Source organism: Sinocyclocheilus rhinocerous, unplaced genomic scaffold (genome assembly GCF_001515625.1).
Source record: "Sinocyclocheilus rhinocerous isolate Xijiao unplaced genomic scaffold, SAMN03320098_v1.1 scaffold358, whole genome shotgun sequence".
Taxonomy (NCBI): Eukaryota; Metazoa; Chordata; class Actinopteri; order Cypriniformes; family Cyprinidae; genus Sinocyclocheilus; species Sinocyclocheilus rhinocerous.
In genome coordinates, this window is record NW_015650700.1 from 637,096 (window position 1) to 653,368 (window position 16,273).

At 36.5% G+C, this 16,273-nt stretch overlaps 1 protein-coding gene across 1 annotated transcript in view; it reads left to right on the forward strand.

Moving 5' to 3' along the window:
* The first annotated feature begins 219 nt into the window (after positions 1-219).
* Positions 220-16,273, forward strand: part of LOC107712346 (protein FAM83B-like) — a 26,407-nt gene continuing 10,353 nt past the window's right edge. The window contains exons 1-3 of the mRNA XM_016517570.1: positions 220-326; positions 3,485-3,978; positions 11,665-11,829. Coding sequence (XP_016373056.1) covers positions 3,532-3,978; positions 11,665-11,829 — 612 coding nt within the window. The 5' untranslated portion in view covers positions 220-326; positions 3,485-3,531. The remainder of the gene's footprint in view (positions 327-3,484; positions 3,979-11,664; positions 11,830-16,273) is intronic.

Sequence of the window (16,273 nt, forward strand, 5' to 3'; positions counted from 1 at the left end):
ATAGAAACTGTCAACTTTATCTCAGTGAACTATGAACTCTCTGAAAGGATAGAGACACAGGATGAAAGATAGAGGGGAAGAGGCGTGTCTTCAGTATGTCAGACAGGTTTACTGCCTCTGGCCAGCGAGACGCTCTCATTATTTGCATGTGAAAACTTGAGTCCCCACCCTTCACCAGGTTCTCAGCACTTCTCCTGTTCAGACACATTCAGGGTTTTTTTTCCCAGAGACTAACAAATCTCCTTCATTTTACGACATAGCTCATCCATACTGGTACAACACGGGATAAGAATGCTAAGAGACACAGCATGATGATTTCCTCTTAAGTAAGTAACTTTTTACAAATGGCAAAGACTTGAATGTCATACTCAATGTTACTGAAGTACTGAATTGTTTGGAGCAAGAAAGCTGCAGAGTACAGATGACAGGTTACTTTGCTATATGTCTGCCTGTATTGATTTTGCATATTGAAAGATACATTTCACAATGTCAGTGCATGACACTGTGACAGACTATTTCTGAGAAAGGTGTACAATGAAATAAATAGGGTTCTCACAAACAAACTGTCTTTTGCTATACATGGATTTTAGTTCTAGTTTTATCTTTGGAATGTGCTGATGTCTTATGATCTCTAAGATGAACACATATGTGAAAAGTTGCCTGGAATCTCTTAAAATTAGTTTTTTTTTCTTATTTTATTTCTGAATGAAGTGCAAAATAAAGTTGCAAGATCTTTTAAATACAATATAAATCAGCAAATCGTACAGCAATAAAACTATAGTTATTGTAGTAACATAGAACTCTCATAGAACCACAAAACGAGTTGTTTAAAACCTGCATTAAGTTTTGGTTAACTAAAGCTGTCTTTGTTATTCATTCAGTGTATTAATCAGAGCAGGTGGGGCTCTGCATGATTTTAAGTGTTGAAAGCCAACCCCTTGTGAATGCTTGAGACCTGTGGAGATCTCAGCACCTGCTGATCAAGTCAAGTCAAGTTGAGTAAATTAATTATGCCTGATAGAATGAATTTGAAATATGATGAACCTTGATGGATTCTGGGAAATAACCTTTTTAATGACATCAAGGTTTTGTAGCCTGTGGTTTTGACCCGAATGCATATGTTACAGTTTTGTTCACCTGTAATTACTTGGTAACTTGTAGATATACCATCTATAACTATCCTGCACCCAGCAAACAGAAAGAGCAAATATTGTTTTCCAAATTAGACTCTATTAATATGCATGTGATTGACATTTTTTTTTTTTTTTTAGATTTACTCAACAATTTACTATTAAATCCTCAAAGCTTGTTTTTGTTTTGGTCAGTTTTAATTTGTTTCTTTAAAGATGAAGTACATAATTTCTGTGCCAGGAGATTTTTTTTTTTTATCTTAAATTTCATTAACATTATAATAGATGATTTGCCATTTGCCTTTTTTTTCACCGACTAGTTGTTTTTAGTGACAGTTATAGCTTATGCAACTGCTTCAAACAGTTGTGTCTGAGTAGCCATTAGCAGGCTTGAAGGGTTCTGTGACTATTGAAATGATTGGAATAACTTCATTTTTCTTCGGGGCTTATAGACATACTTAGCGAGCAACATTTAGAGTGTCAACTAACTAAACTAACTGTCCTGCACCCACAAAACATTATTAAGTTGGAAATGGAATGTTCTGGTTGTTACTGTAGGCCTGACTCAGTAACAAAGCTTGACAGTGCAATAACGTCATAACATTTTCTCACATTTTCAGTCGAAGAAAAATAATTACAGGGCAGCTTCTTCATTATAAGAACAGTGAGTCACTCACAGTTTCATCATAAGCAGAACATGTTACATCTGGAGAGTTTGCTCACTGCTGCTGCTCAGTATTTTAAATGTGCACTCATTAAAAAAAAGTTTTACACATAATATAGTACTTCTATATTATGTTTAAAATGATGTAGACTTACATGAGGTAAAGACTCTAGTCATTTCATTGACCTAATATAAACCTGACCTGATAACCTGATGTAATATGACCTAATATAGCACCTAATAATAATAATATATAATAATATAGGCTATATATATATATATATATATATATATATATATATAATGTGTGTGTGACACACACACACACACACACACACACACATTAGGATATAGGATTTACTGGACAAAAATGTGGATAAGACCCATGATATTATGTCTTTAAAGGCACATCATAAAAAAATGAAAGTATAGTCTAGAGCAGTGGTCACCAACCTTTTTAGGCCCAAGATCCCTGACCTCGGCCTTTATGAAAGACAAGATCTACCTATTGAAGAATTGATAGAAAAAGACATCCCAGATTGTACTTCAAATTTGAGGCCTTTTACTTAGTATTTTAATTAGTGATGCGCCGATCCAGAATACAGATTTTCTTTTCTTTCTTTCTTTTTTTTTTTAACTAGCAAATTCTTTCTTTCTTTCTTTCTTTCTTTCTTTCTTTCTTTCTTTCTTTCTTTATTTTTAACTAGCAAATTGGATTCTGATACTGATACTGATTTTTAAGCAAATTTATTTATTGGCTATTTGCTTTATAACAAAATACACGTTTTTCGGCGGGGGTCTTCCAGTAAAATTCACATTCCAGGGGCTAAATATCACGTTATTGGGGTCGCTTCAACCCGCGGACATGAACAACAACCCGCGGCAACAGTGTTAAAGTAGCCCAATTCCGCGGGAAAACCGCGGACTTGGCAACACTGCTTATGAACCGACCGCAATATAGCGTTTCCTCGGTTACCGCTGTAAACAAAGCAGAGCTGTGCTTTATATGAGCTGTGTCTCATTTAGAAGGCTGCGCCCTCCTGAGGTCGCATTCAAAGGCTGCATACGTCATCGAGGCTGTCTCATTTCAGAAAAGCAAGAAGGACACTCCGAATGCGACCTTCGAATGCGACCTTCTTTCACAGGAATTCGGAGGATGCATGAGGTGTATCCTTCGCTGCTTAAATGAGACACAGCTATGGAGGAGAAGAAAATGCCATTGCCATCGAAACTTTTCTCAAGACAGTTCCCTTTAGTGATACATTAATATAACCCCAGAAATGTAATGCATTTTTGTACTTATTTTACTGTTATTTTCAGGATCTGGACATGTTCAAACAAGCAGTTCCTGCAATCATAGCCACAGAGTTAAGACAAACGGCAGGACCTCAAGCTCAAAGCTTGTAGTTATTGCTTTTTCTGAGTGTTTTTTTAGGATAAAACTTGTATACAAGCCAGTGATGGCTGTTCATTGAGGGTCGTATTGGAAACATTTTACATAAGTGGCTGAAACCAAAAAGCTAAAATGTGCAAAGCTTGCCAAACCAGGTCTTGATAGCCAAGAAGAAGCTCCTAACCAGCATTTAATGCTATGCAAGATGCTATCATGCATGTATCTAGGTGCTTTGCTACAGAATATTGTTGATGTGCAGAATTGTCCTAGTTAAACATCATGTGTTTTGTTTCTTAGGTGGCAAAGGCTGTACAGTGTTTTGAGGAATCCAAACGAACACCGTGATGGAATCCGAATTTTCACTGCTGTCCTCCTCAAAGGGAGAGTTCAAGGCCGAAAATTACATACAGCCGCATTACAAGGAAGCATATCGGTTAGCCATTGACTGCCTTGTCAAAGAGGGAGAAGCTTCTTATCGAAATTTCATCAAAGAGGAGGGCATATGCGGTTTCCTCTCTGAGGAAGAAATCGGCCAGATTACAGAGAGCGCTGTGCAGCCCCCCACCAGCAACCACTCAGAGGAATTGGACTGTCCGCAGGATGACACGTCCTCCACTGGCACGTACTGGCCCACTCACTCGGACACTGACCCGCCAAACCTGGATTTAGGCTGGCCAGACGTCCCGCACAGAAGGCTCGAGACCAGCATAGACCTGCTCTTCCACCCGCCGAAGCAAAACAGCCCCACTATCAAGGAAGTGATCCGCAAACAAATACAGGATGCCAGGCAGGTAATGTTGATAAAACAGCATGCTGAAAAAAGGGTGTAAATAAACGCCAGTCCTTCTGTAGATCATGTGCTTTTGAACTATGCTGAGAGTTAAGAAACACATAGCTGCACACATAGAGTTACACACATAGCTCAAGAATGTCCTAGAATCAGAACTGAGCTCTTGAATGGTGTTGTAGCCTAGTGGTAACAGATCTGACTGGTAACTGAAAGGTTGTGGGTTCAAAAGCCACAAGGGGTGATCCATGAACTTGTATCATTGTGCGCTTGAACAAAGCTCTTAACCTCAGGTTGCTCTAGGGAGACTGTTCTACAACAATTTCCACAATCAAAGATGGTGCAGTTGATAAGGTCACTCTTGGGAAAATTAGTTCCTCTTCAGGAACTCGAGCTGCGTCGGAAACGCTAGGGGAACGCCTTGTGTGACCACGCTCTGAATAACATGTGAAATCAGTCCAATAGCTGAGCGGGACGTCACGGGCAGGTGACGTCATGACCAGGAAGCTATAAAAGCACGTGCGGCGGAGCCGAGCTCCCCCTAGCTCCCCCGTAGTTCGCACCCTGACTGTCACCCTGTTGAGCATACGATAAATAAATGAGCAAATCTTTGAAAGTCTGAAAGGCTAATAGAGTGCACAGTCAGATTTTGCATTCATTTTCTACATAGAGTAATTGATTTTAAGCAATAATGTTTAAACATAGACAGGCCTACCATGAGCTCTGAGGCTTAAGCGATGACATATGCTCCTGTAGAAACCACAAGTCAGTGTTTATTTTCCAAATTCCAGTGAAGAACTATACCCTTACTCGTGAAGCAAGAACTGTAGTCGAACAACTTTCATACACTCTTTAAAATAAAGGTGCTTCAAAAGGTTCTTCAAGCGATGCTATAGAAGAACCATTTTTGGTTCCACAAAGAACCATTCAGTCAAAGGTTCTTTAAAGAACCATCTCTTTCTTACCTGTTTGTAATCTGAAGAACCTTATTTCGCCACAAAGAACCTTTTGTGAAACAGAAAGGTTCTTCAGATGTTAAAAGTTCTTTATGGAACCATTTAGACAAAAAGGTTCTTCTATGGCATCGTGAAGCACCTTTACTTTTAAGAGTGTATTTGTGTAAATTTATATATATTGCATTTCACTGTATACCTATAATCAATGACTTAAAGTCATAGTTGTATATTGTATCAATATTTGTTATTGATTACGCTATTTGCTTGTGCTTTGTCATCCGCAAAGCTTCGCGGAATGAGTAGTAAGCAGTAGGATTTTTTTTTTATCATTTTCAAATACTTTTTTGATTCAAATTAATGTTTGTAATGTTTGATAGCTAACAAAATGTGCCAATAAACAAAAAAAACTAAATCTTTAATATTTCATCCACCAGGCTGGTCTTAACAATTGTGTGTTACAGGACATGTTTCACGCAATATGAATAAATTATTTTCCTCAAATAAAGCCAGTGTGGCCTCTATGGTAAAAAGGCATTTTCTAGGCATCTTCAGTTGTTGTTGTAGCTTGCTGTTTTTCATTAGAGTCTAATAGTAACAGATCAAGGCTACATGAGCGAAGATCTTTAAAATCTAGAGATACAAAGTTTGTCTTTGATCTTCACTGGAATCACCTATCATACACACACATTCAGCCTTGCAGACAGCTTCTACCTTTAGAGTAAAGTGAACATTTCGCCCAAAGACATGTCTTTCTAAATAAATTATGTTAGCACAACTACATAAAAACATCATAGGAGCTCTCAGAGTACACTCTGTGGCTGAAATAAAATCCATTTTCAGTTACATCATTTTGTTTATCTTCAGTTGGATACATTTAGCTAAGGTTCGACATGCTTGACACTGTGGAATTAAAGCCTTACATTCAACTAATTAACTCTAAATTGAATGTTGTCTTTGCGCCCAGCACTGCTATGCAATTGCTAGTGAGAGAATAAGAGATAATGAAAGATAATATGGCCAGCTTAGATTTTACTCCAAATTAAAGAATAATGGTAAAGTATCTCTAGTTCAATGTGAGGTGAAATAAACATCAATGATATTATTATTATTATACCTATCATACACACACGTTCAGCCTTGCAGACAGCTTCTACCTTTAGAGTAAAGTGAACATTTCGCCCAAAGACATGTCTTTCTAAATAAATTATTAGCACAACTACATAAAAACATCATAGGAGCTCTCAGAGTACACTCTGTGGCTGAAATAAAATCCATTTTCAGTTACATCATTTTGTTTATCTTCAGTTGGATACATTTAGCTAAGGTTCGACATGCTTGACACTGTGGAATTAAAGCCTTACATTCAACTAATTAACTCTAAATTGAATGTTGTCTTTGCGCCCAGCACTGCTATGCAATTGCTAGTGAGAGAATAAGAGATAATGAAAGATAATATGGCCAGCTTAGATTTTACTCCAAATTAAAGAATAATGGTAAAGTATCTCTAGTTCAATGTGAGGTGAAATAAACATCAATGATATTATTATTATTATTATTATTTTAAATTACTTACTTTTATTCTTAATGGGATGATCATTTAAAAAAAATGTATTTATTTATGAGAGGCAGTACAAGAAATTCTGTCATGGTGGTTAAACATTTTCTAAGTTAAATAATATATCATGCTCTATTCTATTTTTCTCATCTTTTATTTCGTATTGTGACATATGGCCACATGAAACATTTTTTTTTTTTTTAAAGAACAAATGTAGGGCAGGGACTTGGTTCTATCCATCTGTTGTTGATTGGATGGAGGCATATGCATGGAAAGAAGAAAAAAGAGAAAGAAACACATGCATGGAATCGTGAATCGTTCACAAAAAAAAAATCAATAGCATGAATTTAGATAGAGACAGAGATAGAATGTATATCCGTTTCGGGTTGATTTTAGGATAATGCAAATTAGATTTGTTGGCTGCACTTTACAGCACAGTGTGTACTGTAAAATTACATGAATATAATGTTATTGTCATGCAATGTTGCAGGAAGACACATGATGAGGAAGACAAGGCATGATCACAGTCTTTAATAATAATCCCCAAGGTAAATGAACTGAACGAATCAGAGAAATCATTACTTGCACAGACGAGACCAGACACTCAGCACTGAAAACACAGGACCTTAAGTATTAATACAAACAAGGATAATTAATGATACACAACTGAACTGAAATAACTCCTCACATGACAACTAAAGAGCGGCAGGAAGACTGAACAAAGGCAAACAGGAACTAATGAAAACATCCTAAAAGTCCATGAAGACGAAACTAAATGACACACATAACTGATAACCCATTACAGTTATACAGTTACCAAATAAAGTACTGAATAATATTAATAAACTACATGGACTTAGTACCTCAATTACTATGGTAGTGCGTCCATGCAGAACAGCGCATAAAAAAAAAAAAAGGAGACACTGATTGATTTTTCCCCCCATTATGGTAATAAGGATTGGGGTTTGAATGTGCTTAATTGCCATGAATATGCAAGCAAAATACAATTTCTTGTTTCTATCTTTTTGAATTTGGCATTAGAAATAATGTAGTGAATGTTTGATTTTATTTTATTTTTTCCATTTTTAATGAGGTGTTGTTCGTAATCTTGTATAAGTCATTTGGCGCAAGGCACTGATGAGAGCAGCATTGTTGTCTGTCACAGCAATAAACCGTTGCATTGTCACACGAGTATAGGAAAAGTGCCAACCATTTTCACTGCCCTGCCTGTTCACCCCGTGATTCCCTCATAATCACAGAGGAGGCTATAGATTGATTTCCTTTAAATCATGGCTTTTGAGAGCAGCCCCACAGTTGTGACGTCTTGAACTCTTGCTAAAGATGTGATAAGGACAGGTACATCACTTTCTCCCTCAGGCATCAGTCATGTACAAATTACAGCAGTCTCTCCCCAGCAACAGTGGCAGCTAAACTGTGCTGAACAAACACAGAGCAAACAATGGAACTAGTTGTGCAATATGCAATGCTGAAATGATCGCTCCCTTTACAGTTGATGAGACAGGTGTGTTAGAAACATCTAGGTGTGCCTATGAGAAGCAAGCTTTACCACATTAAAAAAAAAAAAGTCATGCAAAGAAGTCCTTGCTAGCGGGGGTGTGGAGCACTCTTTATTAGTAATAAGTGACAATGCATTGCCTCCTTTCTGAGCAATGCAATCTTCTTTGTATTTTGATCATGAGAGATGATTAAAGCCCTGGCTCATATAATTAATGTGGCAGCATGTCTAAGAGCTTCTACTGAACATTGTACACAGATAGATTTATATCATGCAATTCTGACTTTTTTCTCACAGCTTTGACTTAATTTCTCAGAATTGTGAGATATAAACTTGCAATTGCGAGTTATAAAGTATAAGAGTTCTGATTAGGGCTGGCAATTTAAAGCGTTAATTAGATTAATTAATTACGGTGAAAAATAACGTGTTAAAATTATTAACGCATTTAACGCACTTGCCCCGTCCCAGACCTACGTGGGTCATGTGACATTTCATACAGTTGATTGATATATAATGTAGGGCAACAACTCACTGCGTGATGGAGCCTAGAGAACGTAGTTAGAATGTCCCTAAAATCAAAGATATGGGGCAAAAAATGCCCCCGTTTGAGTTTTTGTCTCATATTTACATCATATAGGCAAGCAATATCACACAAGCAATAAGTGTAAGATCACACGAGTGCAAATGTGATACTGATCTTATACAACAGTTCAATAAATAAGAAGTTAATATTGTGTTATTTTAGACACAATGTTGTCTGTTTTGCTCAATTTTGCCAACGAAAATATAAAGACAAACCAGAACAGTTCGTCTCCGAGCAACACACAGCTGCATTCATGTCTTAATCCACATTTTGAACGAATTGGGTGAAGCATTAGGCGCGTTGGATTTGAAGCGGCGCTCCACAGATCGGTGTGTGACATCAAAGTACCGCGAGAGCGATTCAAAAGCATGCAGAGTCGTCTGCTCTCTAGTTGCTCTCGCGGTACTTTGATGTCACACACCGATCGATCTGATGGTGATGATCCGCTTCAAGTCGAACAAGCCTAATGATTCAATGGACCATTCATAAAGAGAACCATTTACTTCACTCCTGAATGAATCAGCCGTTTAAACGAATCAAAAGAATGAATAAATGACTCGATAACTTAATCATTAAGACATTTACCACCACCTACTGGCAGTTTTAGTTTATTATTTAGAGTATCATTTCATTAAAGAAATAATTTCCATAGTAATAATAATTATTATTAGTAAATAATAATTAAATTAATGAAAGTATAGAAGCATGACATTTTCGTGTCAACAATTTTATGTTTTCTCAAAAATCTTAATAGATTATGGATCACATTTCAGTTTGTTTGTTTGTTTGTTTTTTCCAGAGCAGAGCAGAGTCAGACCCATTAGGCAACATAGGCTACCACCTAGGACCGCATCTCACGAGGGCATGGATTTACCAAACCAATTTCAGTGTGCTGAATGAACTGCACCTCGTGTGGCTCTGGTGCTCTGATTACATGTGCTCCCTAGAGTCGACTCACAGCATGGGGGGGTGTGTTACCATGATGGTGTTTTGTGTTTGCATGAATGACTCTGTGCACCTTCTATATATTAGAATATACTTCTGCTTGTGGCAAAGCTGCTTGTGATGAGCTTTGATTCTTCATGTGGCTTTCTCTTTTAAACTGAAAGCGGTTTGACAAGAGAACATTATACAATAGAATATATCAACCGCACATCAGCAGTGTGTTGTGTGAAGTTCCCAGTAGTTTTACTACGTTTTTTAGCAAAGGTGTTGATGGGTTTTTGTATAAAAGAGTGGAAGCAGGTGTGAGAAAAGTCTTTTTTCTTACAAGCTTTTAAAATCATAATTGCCATTATAAGAGTTTACTTGTATTTCCAAGTGAAGTGTTGCGTACACTGTAAAAAATAAGTGTAATTTTTACTGTAAAATTTTGTAAAAACGCTACAGAAAAAAACTGTTAAAAGGTTAACAGTAAGTTCCCGTACTATATACCTTTACTAGTACTCATGTTTTTTAGAACAAAGAAATTTTAAAAGCAGTAAAAATATATTATTAGCTTTGATTCTGCCTGGCAGTAATGAAGCCTTTTCAGTAATGACACATGAACAAGTAAATTAGAAAGGCTCAACGGCTCCTTAAGGTGGAGGATGAGAGGAGACACTTTGAATAAGAATGCATGAGGACTCTCTATGTGAAAAGTACAGCATGTAAGAAAACACATGGACTATTATTATGTCTAAGTAAACAAGATATCCTTGGTTTAAAAATGTCAGCGTGTACGGAAGTGATGAGCTTAACAAGCAAAATTGATCTTTTGTCATATTGCTGTTTTACCCATGTTATGCATCTTTGAGTGGTACCTAACAACCTTAGTCATGGTAAAATCTCTCACAACGCCTCTCATGGCCTATTGCTTTATTTGAAGTACAAAACAGCTTGTAAGTGTATTTATTTCTTGTCTCAGTGTTTAGCGCAGTTGTCGTTGCTAGGAAACGCTTGTTTTGTTTACTGTGGAGACGTGCTGAAATCGTGTTTGGTCTCGTACTGTATCGCGTACCTTGTCAGTGTCGTGCGCTTTGCTTGGCCATTTGTTGCTCCAGGGGGAATGATCTGCCCAAATCAATCCGAGCAGCTGAGTCCTTACCCATCTTCAAGAAACGACTAAAAACACATCTGTTCCACCTTTATTTGACCCTGTAACTCTAACACTTTCTATTGTATTTTAATTCTACTTTATCTATATTTATCTTTTTATTTTTTTTATTTTTTTATTCTTTATTTAAAAAACAAAACAAAAAAAAAACACTAGCTTTCTATTTTTTCTATTCTATCTACTTGTTTTTTCTTTGTTTGTGCGTGTGTGTATAATATATATATATATACACACCTTGCTACGTGTACTGTGTTAGGCTAACCGAGACTTGTCATTTGCACTTATACTGTATATTGTTGCTCTTTTGTTAGTTTTGACTGCTTTTATTGTCCTCATTTGTAAGTCGCTTTGGATAAAAGCGTCTGCTAAATGACTAAATGTAAATGTAAATGTAAATGTAAAACTCTAAAGGTCAGACAAGATTATATGCTGTACAACACTGATCATACTGACAAGGTCTCATCAAGTTCTGTAGAAATTCTATATTAATCATTTGTTAATCAGTACATGTTGTACAGGGTGTGGTGAGATACTACTTAGGCTAAGACTCGTTGTCATTTGGCATTAATGGAACATCTTAAACCTGTCAAGGCTTGAATCATGGAATGCCGGTCTTCCTGAAAGACAAATGCTAGGACTAAACCTTTAAATAATACAAACCGTACAGTCTTCTCCCCAACTTCTTTCTGTTTAATATTAGGCAAAAGGCCCAAGAAAATACATATCATCCCCTGTCGGTTTCATGAAAGCCATCTTTTAAGTTATTGAATGTGGTTTTTCTGATTACGCAGAAAAACGAAGGGTGTCGTTTTAAAAAACTGAAGCAGCTTCTGGGCTGACACCTCTGCTTTGTTCAGCTTTGTGTAACTGACAAGGATGTCATTGATTTAAGAGAATATCAGAGACGGCCTGTTCTGACAGTGAATGCCCCAAAATCCTCTGAGGCTGACGTTTCTATTATGTTTTCATTTGTATGTCTATACAGGTCATAGCAATCGCAATGGATATTTTCACCGATGTGGACATCTTTAAAGAAGTGGTGGATGCCTCAGTCAGAGGTGTTCCTGTCTACATTCTCCTTGACCATAATCACTTCAAAAGCTTTCTCAATATGGTAGAAAATCAAGATATCCAAATCCAAAAACTCAGGGTAAGTGTCCATATTCTACTGTATAATGACCTCCATCCCCAAACAGCATAATTTACTATATTAAGACCCTTTTTACTTATGTTTGCTAGAAAACAAACATGGGAAAAATAATAAATCAAATGAAATGCATAAAATATAGAGATGGATAAATATTCCAAAACACCTTTATGTTATGCTTTGGTCCAGTGATATGATTCTCGCTTTGCATTGCATACACCTTTTTATAAACCAACAGTGCTACTGCATATCAGTAGATGCATATCAGAAAGTGCCCATTTGGTTGCGTTTCATTGTGTGATTTCAATGAAAGCAGAGCAGGCAGCGGAGTGAAGTGCAGTGCGTGTCTGAGAGAGACGAGGCTTCCTGTTCTGCTCAAGAGAATAGTGCTGCTCTAGACAAATATGTTGCCTCTACCATTGACAAGAGAGAAGCGTATTGCTTAATGTATAAACCTGTGCATGAAAAGGTTTTCTCGATTGAGTGCGCTCGCTAAAGGAGACAGAATGTGTTTACTGGATCAAAACATACTCTCAGTACTGGAACATACAGGAAATTTAATGAACTGACAAACAAACTGTTAAAATGCTGTTCCAGGTCATTCTGGCCCAATTTAATCCTCATTTAAAGGTGCTGTATGTAGGATTGACACCGAGTGGTTGAACTAGGTATTGCAGTCCAAATAAAAAATATTGGAGAGAGTTTTTTTCACCCGGCCCCTCGTCCTCAGACTTGACGCACACGCAGGTTGCCAGATTGACGACACCAACAGGAACGAGCGCACTTGACGATGAATGAAATGAAATACGCTGTATTTTCTGCCAACCGGCAACCTGGGGTGCCGAAATACAATTGGATAAACTGTGAGCACACACAAACCAATGCTACAGTGTCATGCGTGTTACCAAGATGGTGTTGTGACTTTGTGAGTATTGGCCATGTTCATCATGTGGCTTTCTTTTGAACAACCTGTATTACTATGATGATTATCAGTTCATTTTAAGTAGATTGGAATTTGTATTTTATTTATTTTTGTTTTTATACAGTAATAAAGAGTAGTAGTAACACTTACCAGAAAATGCTACTAATTATTAATAAACTATTTTCTAAACATGGTGCAGTTCAGTTTCATTTCTAAATGATCTCTTGCATTAAATTAAATGAACACGCATTCCTTGCAGCGATTGAAGGACAGTTTTATTAACATTTCTTACATTTTGTAAAATATTTCAAACAGAGCCATAGAGAATATTTTTTACTATGGAAGAGCATTAACCAAAAAACCACGCTAAAAACAACAAATCAAAGGATCAATGGATGAAGAAGAAGCAACTGCAAACGTAACGGCAGGAACGGTATCATAAGATAAACGCATCTACCCACACAAGCATATTTCTTAAGTAAAATACTCTTGTTTTAAGAATATTTTACTTACCCCACTGGCAGATAATTTTACATGTTTTAAGCAAAATGCACTTAATTTAGTTATTTTCCCCCTGGAAACAAGACTAAATATCTTAAGTCAATTGGCTTATCTAGTAAAAGTATCTTGATTTAAGAATTTTTAGATATTTTGACTAGAAGCAAGACAAAAATACTAAGTAAGATAAGCCATTTTTTGCAGTGTGTCGTCCTGAGAGAAACATTTTATACTGGCCAAAATCATTTGAACACACATCATGCAGTTGTGATTTTTGAGCTCTTGAGAAGGACCTTCCCAGGGGACAGCAACTGTATATCTGTGACCATGTTGATTCAAGAGCTTCGAAGTACAGGTGTCAAGGGCAACAAATGCAATTTTTGTTATTAGATACATATATATCTGATTCCTGGGTGTGACCAGATTTCCTCATTTATCTGCATTGTATTCTTCTAGCTGATGGCTGGGGCTGATGTCAGTGTAAAAATTTGACTGACAGAATGCATAACCAGAAAAAAAAACAAAGCATCAAGAGCAATCTGAAAACCTGTCATGCTGTCACTCTTGTTATTTTTACGGAGCTCTTCTCTCTCAGAACTTCTCTTTCTTTGTTCAGGGTGATAAAGGAAATGAAAGTTGTTGAAATGAAAGAGTCGTTCTTTGAGAAACGTAAACATATACATGATCGCCATAGGAAAATTCTCAAATATTTTCCACATGATCAATTTCAACTAAATACTGTCTTTGCTCTCTGTAAGCAAATCACTTAACCATTTATTCACGCTGACTTTCTTGTCAAATATGACGACACCTGGAAGTATTCATGTACTGATGACGAGCCATATAAAGAAGCAATGAACTGGAAGCACTGTCCCTCCCACTTCTTCCCAGAGGGTGTTAACTATTATTAAATGAAAAACAAGCTGCAATTAAGATTTTTCTCACCACACCTCACTAAGTGCCTTCATCTGGGTATTTTTCTGCTACTGACATTTTTTGAATGTCTGTTAACTCAGTATATTCAAATGTCACTACACAGCATAGCAACAGCTACTGAAGCAGATCCTGAAATTTATATGGTTGATTTATTATTTTAAATAAAGTTTAACAGACTTTCTTCACTGTAGACACAAGAACCTTTGGTCACACTTTATATTAGGTGGCCTTAACTACTATGTACTTAAAAAATAAGTACAATGTACTTATTGTGTTCATATTGTATTGCAAAACACTTTTGCTGCTATTGAGGTGGGATACGGGTAAGGTTAGGGACAGGTTTGGTGGTATGGGTAGGTTTAAGGGTGGTTTAAGGTGTAAGGGATGGGTCAACTGTGTAATTATAAATGTAATTACAGAAATTAATTACAGATGTAATTACATATAGGTATTTTTAAAAATATAAGTACAATGTAAAAACATGTATGTACACAATAAGTGCATTGTATCAAATGATTAATTTAAATGTAAGGACATAGTAGTTAAGGCCACCTAATATAAAGTGGGACCAAACCTTTTATTTTACATTCGCATATGACACACCCATCGTCATTAGTGTTGTTTAGGTGCACACAGATGGTACATATAAACTTTAACCGCTTTGTCGCTTTAGCAGCAGTGATAAGAACTGACCCTTGGCTTCAACAGACAGACTTACTGACTTATTGCAAAGCAATAATGAGATTTGTTTGCCTTTCACTTTGTTTTTGCTAAACAGACTTAACAATGTCTCTATATAATTGCGCATAAAATCAAGGTGAAGCACCAAATACAACATATGAGTAAAACAGGACATTTAGTATAAAAAAAAAAATGCTGGAATTGATTGGATGAAAAGTACATCTTACAAAACAGGTAGTTGGAGGAAAGGGGTTCAAAAAATAAGAGGGAATTGTCATGTCAGCAAAGAAGGCAAAACAATTATTTCAGAGGTGGAAGTTATATCGCATCAGACTTTTTAATAACCGGTTATATTCACTAAGGACAATCAAAAATATTTTCATTACTACTTTTAGAGAACTCTCTCAGAACAAAACTAATTTAAATTATTAAATTATTATTTAAAATCTGGTAAAACTTTGCATTAGGGAACACTATTCCCTATTAACTAGTTGCTTATTAGTACCTATAAACAGTGTTGGGTAAGTTACTCTGAAAATGTAATAAAATTACTGATTACTGATTACTCTTTTTAAAAGTAATCACGTTACTGTTCTGATTACTTTATTTAAAAAGTAACTAGTAATTAGTTACATTACTAGTTACGTTACTTTTTTCTCCATGAAATTTATTAAATCCCAGCATACACGCTCCCGATAAATATTTGTTATTAAAGCATCAACATTCACAGAATACTGTTATTTTTAGCTAAAGCCTGCGTGCATGGTTTGGCATGGCAGAATGCCAGCTAAGGGCGCTGCATTTATAATCTCTAAAAGACATCTCAGTTCATCGCAATCTCACACATCTCTGTTATAACACAATATAATGAATCTTTCATAATGTCTACAATTCGTGTGTTATAATGAGAGGATTCATGAGCACGCAAATCATTTTGAATGATTCGAAAGACTCAGAGATTAACTAATCAATTCTCTTTCCGGCTCAGACTGCATTGGTTACAAACACGTGTTATAAATAGCTAAATAGACTTTCCTAAATAGAAAGTCTGCATACGCTTGCACCTGTTAATCGTTTATATTTTATATTAGTTCATGTTGCTTTTGTGCAATAGATGAATAACAATTTATTTGTTTTAGATATTTTATGTTTAGATATTTCAATTTTGCGGGAGTCCCATGAATCATTTTATTATCCCGCATCCCACACACACACACACACGTGTCTACCCGCCCGCACCAGCACTCGCCCATCTTGTCCCGCGTAGTGTTGGGTCGTTCTTGAACGATTCGTTCATTTTGAACGAATCTTTAATGTGACTCGGGAAGAACGAGTCGTCTCGGGGAGCGATTCGTTCAGTCGCGCATGCGCAACATCCTATAGGTTCTGTACTGGAATTAGTCAAGTAGT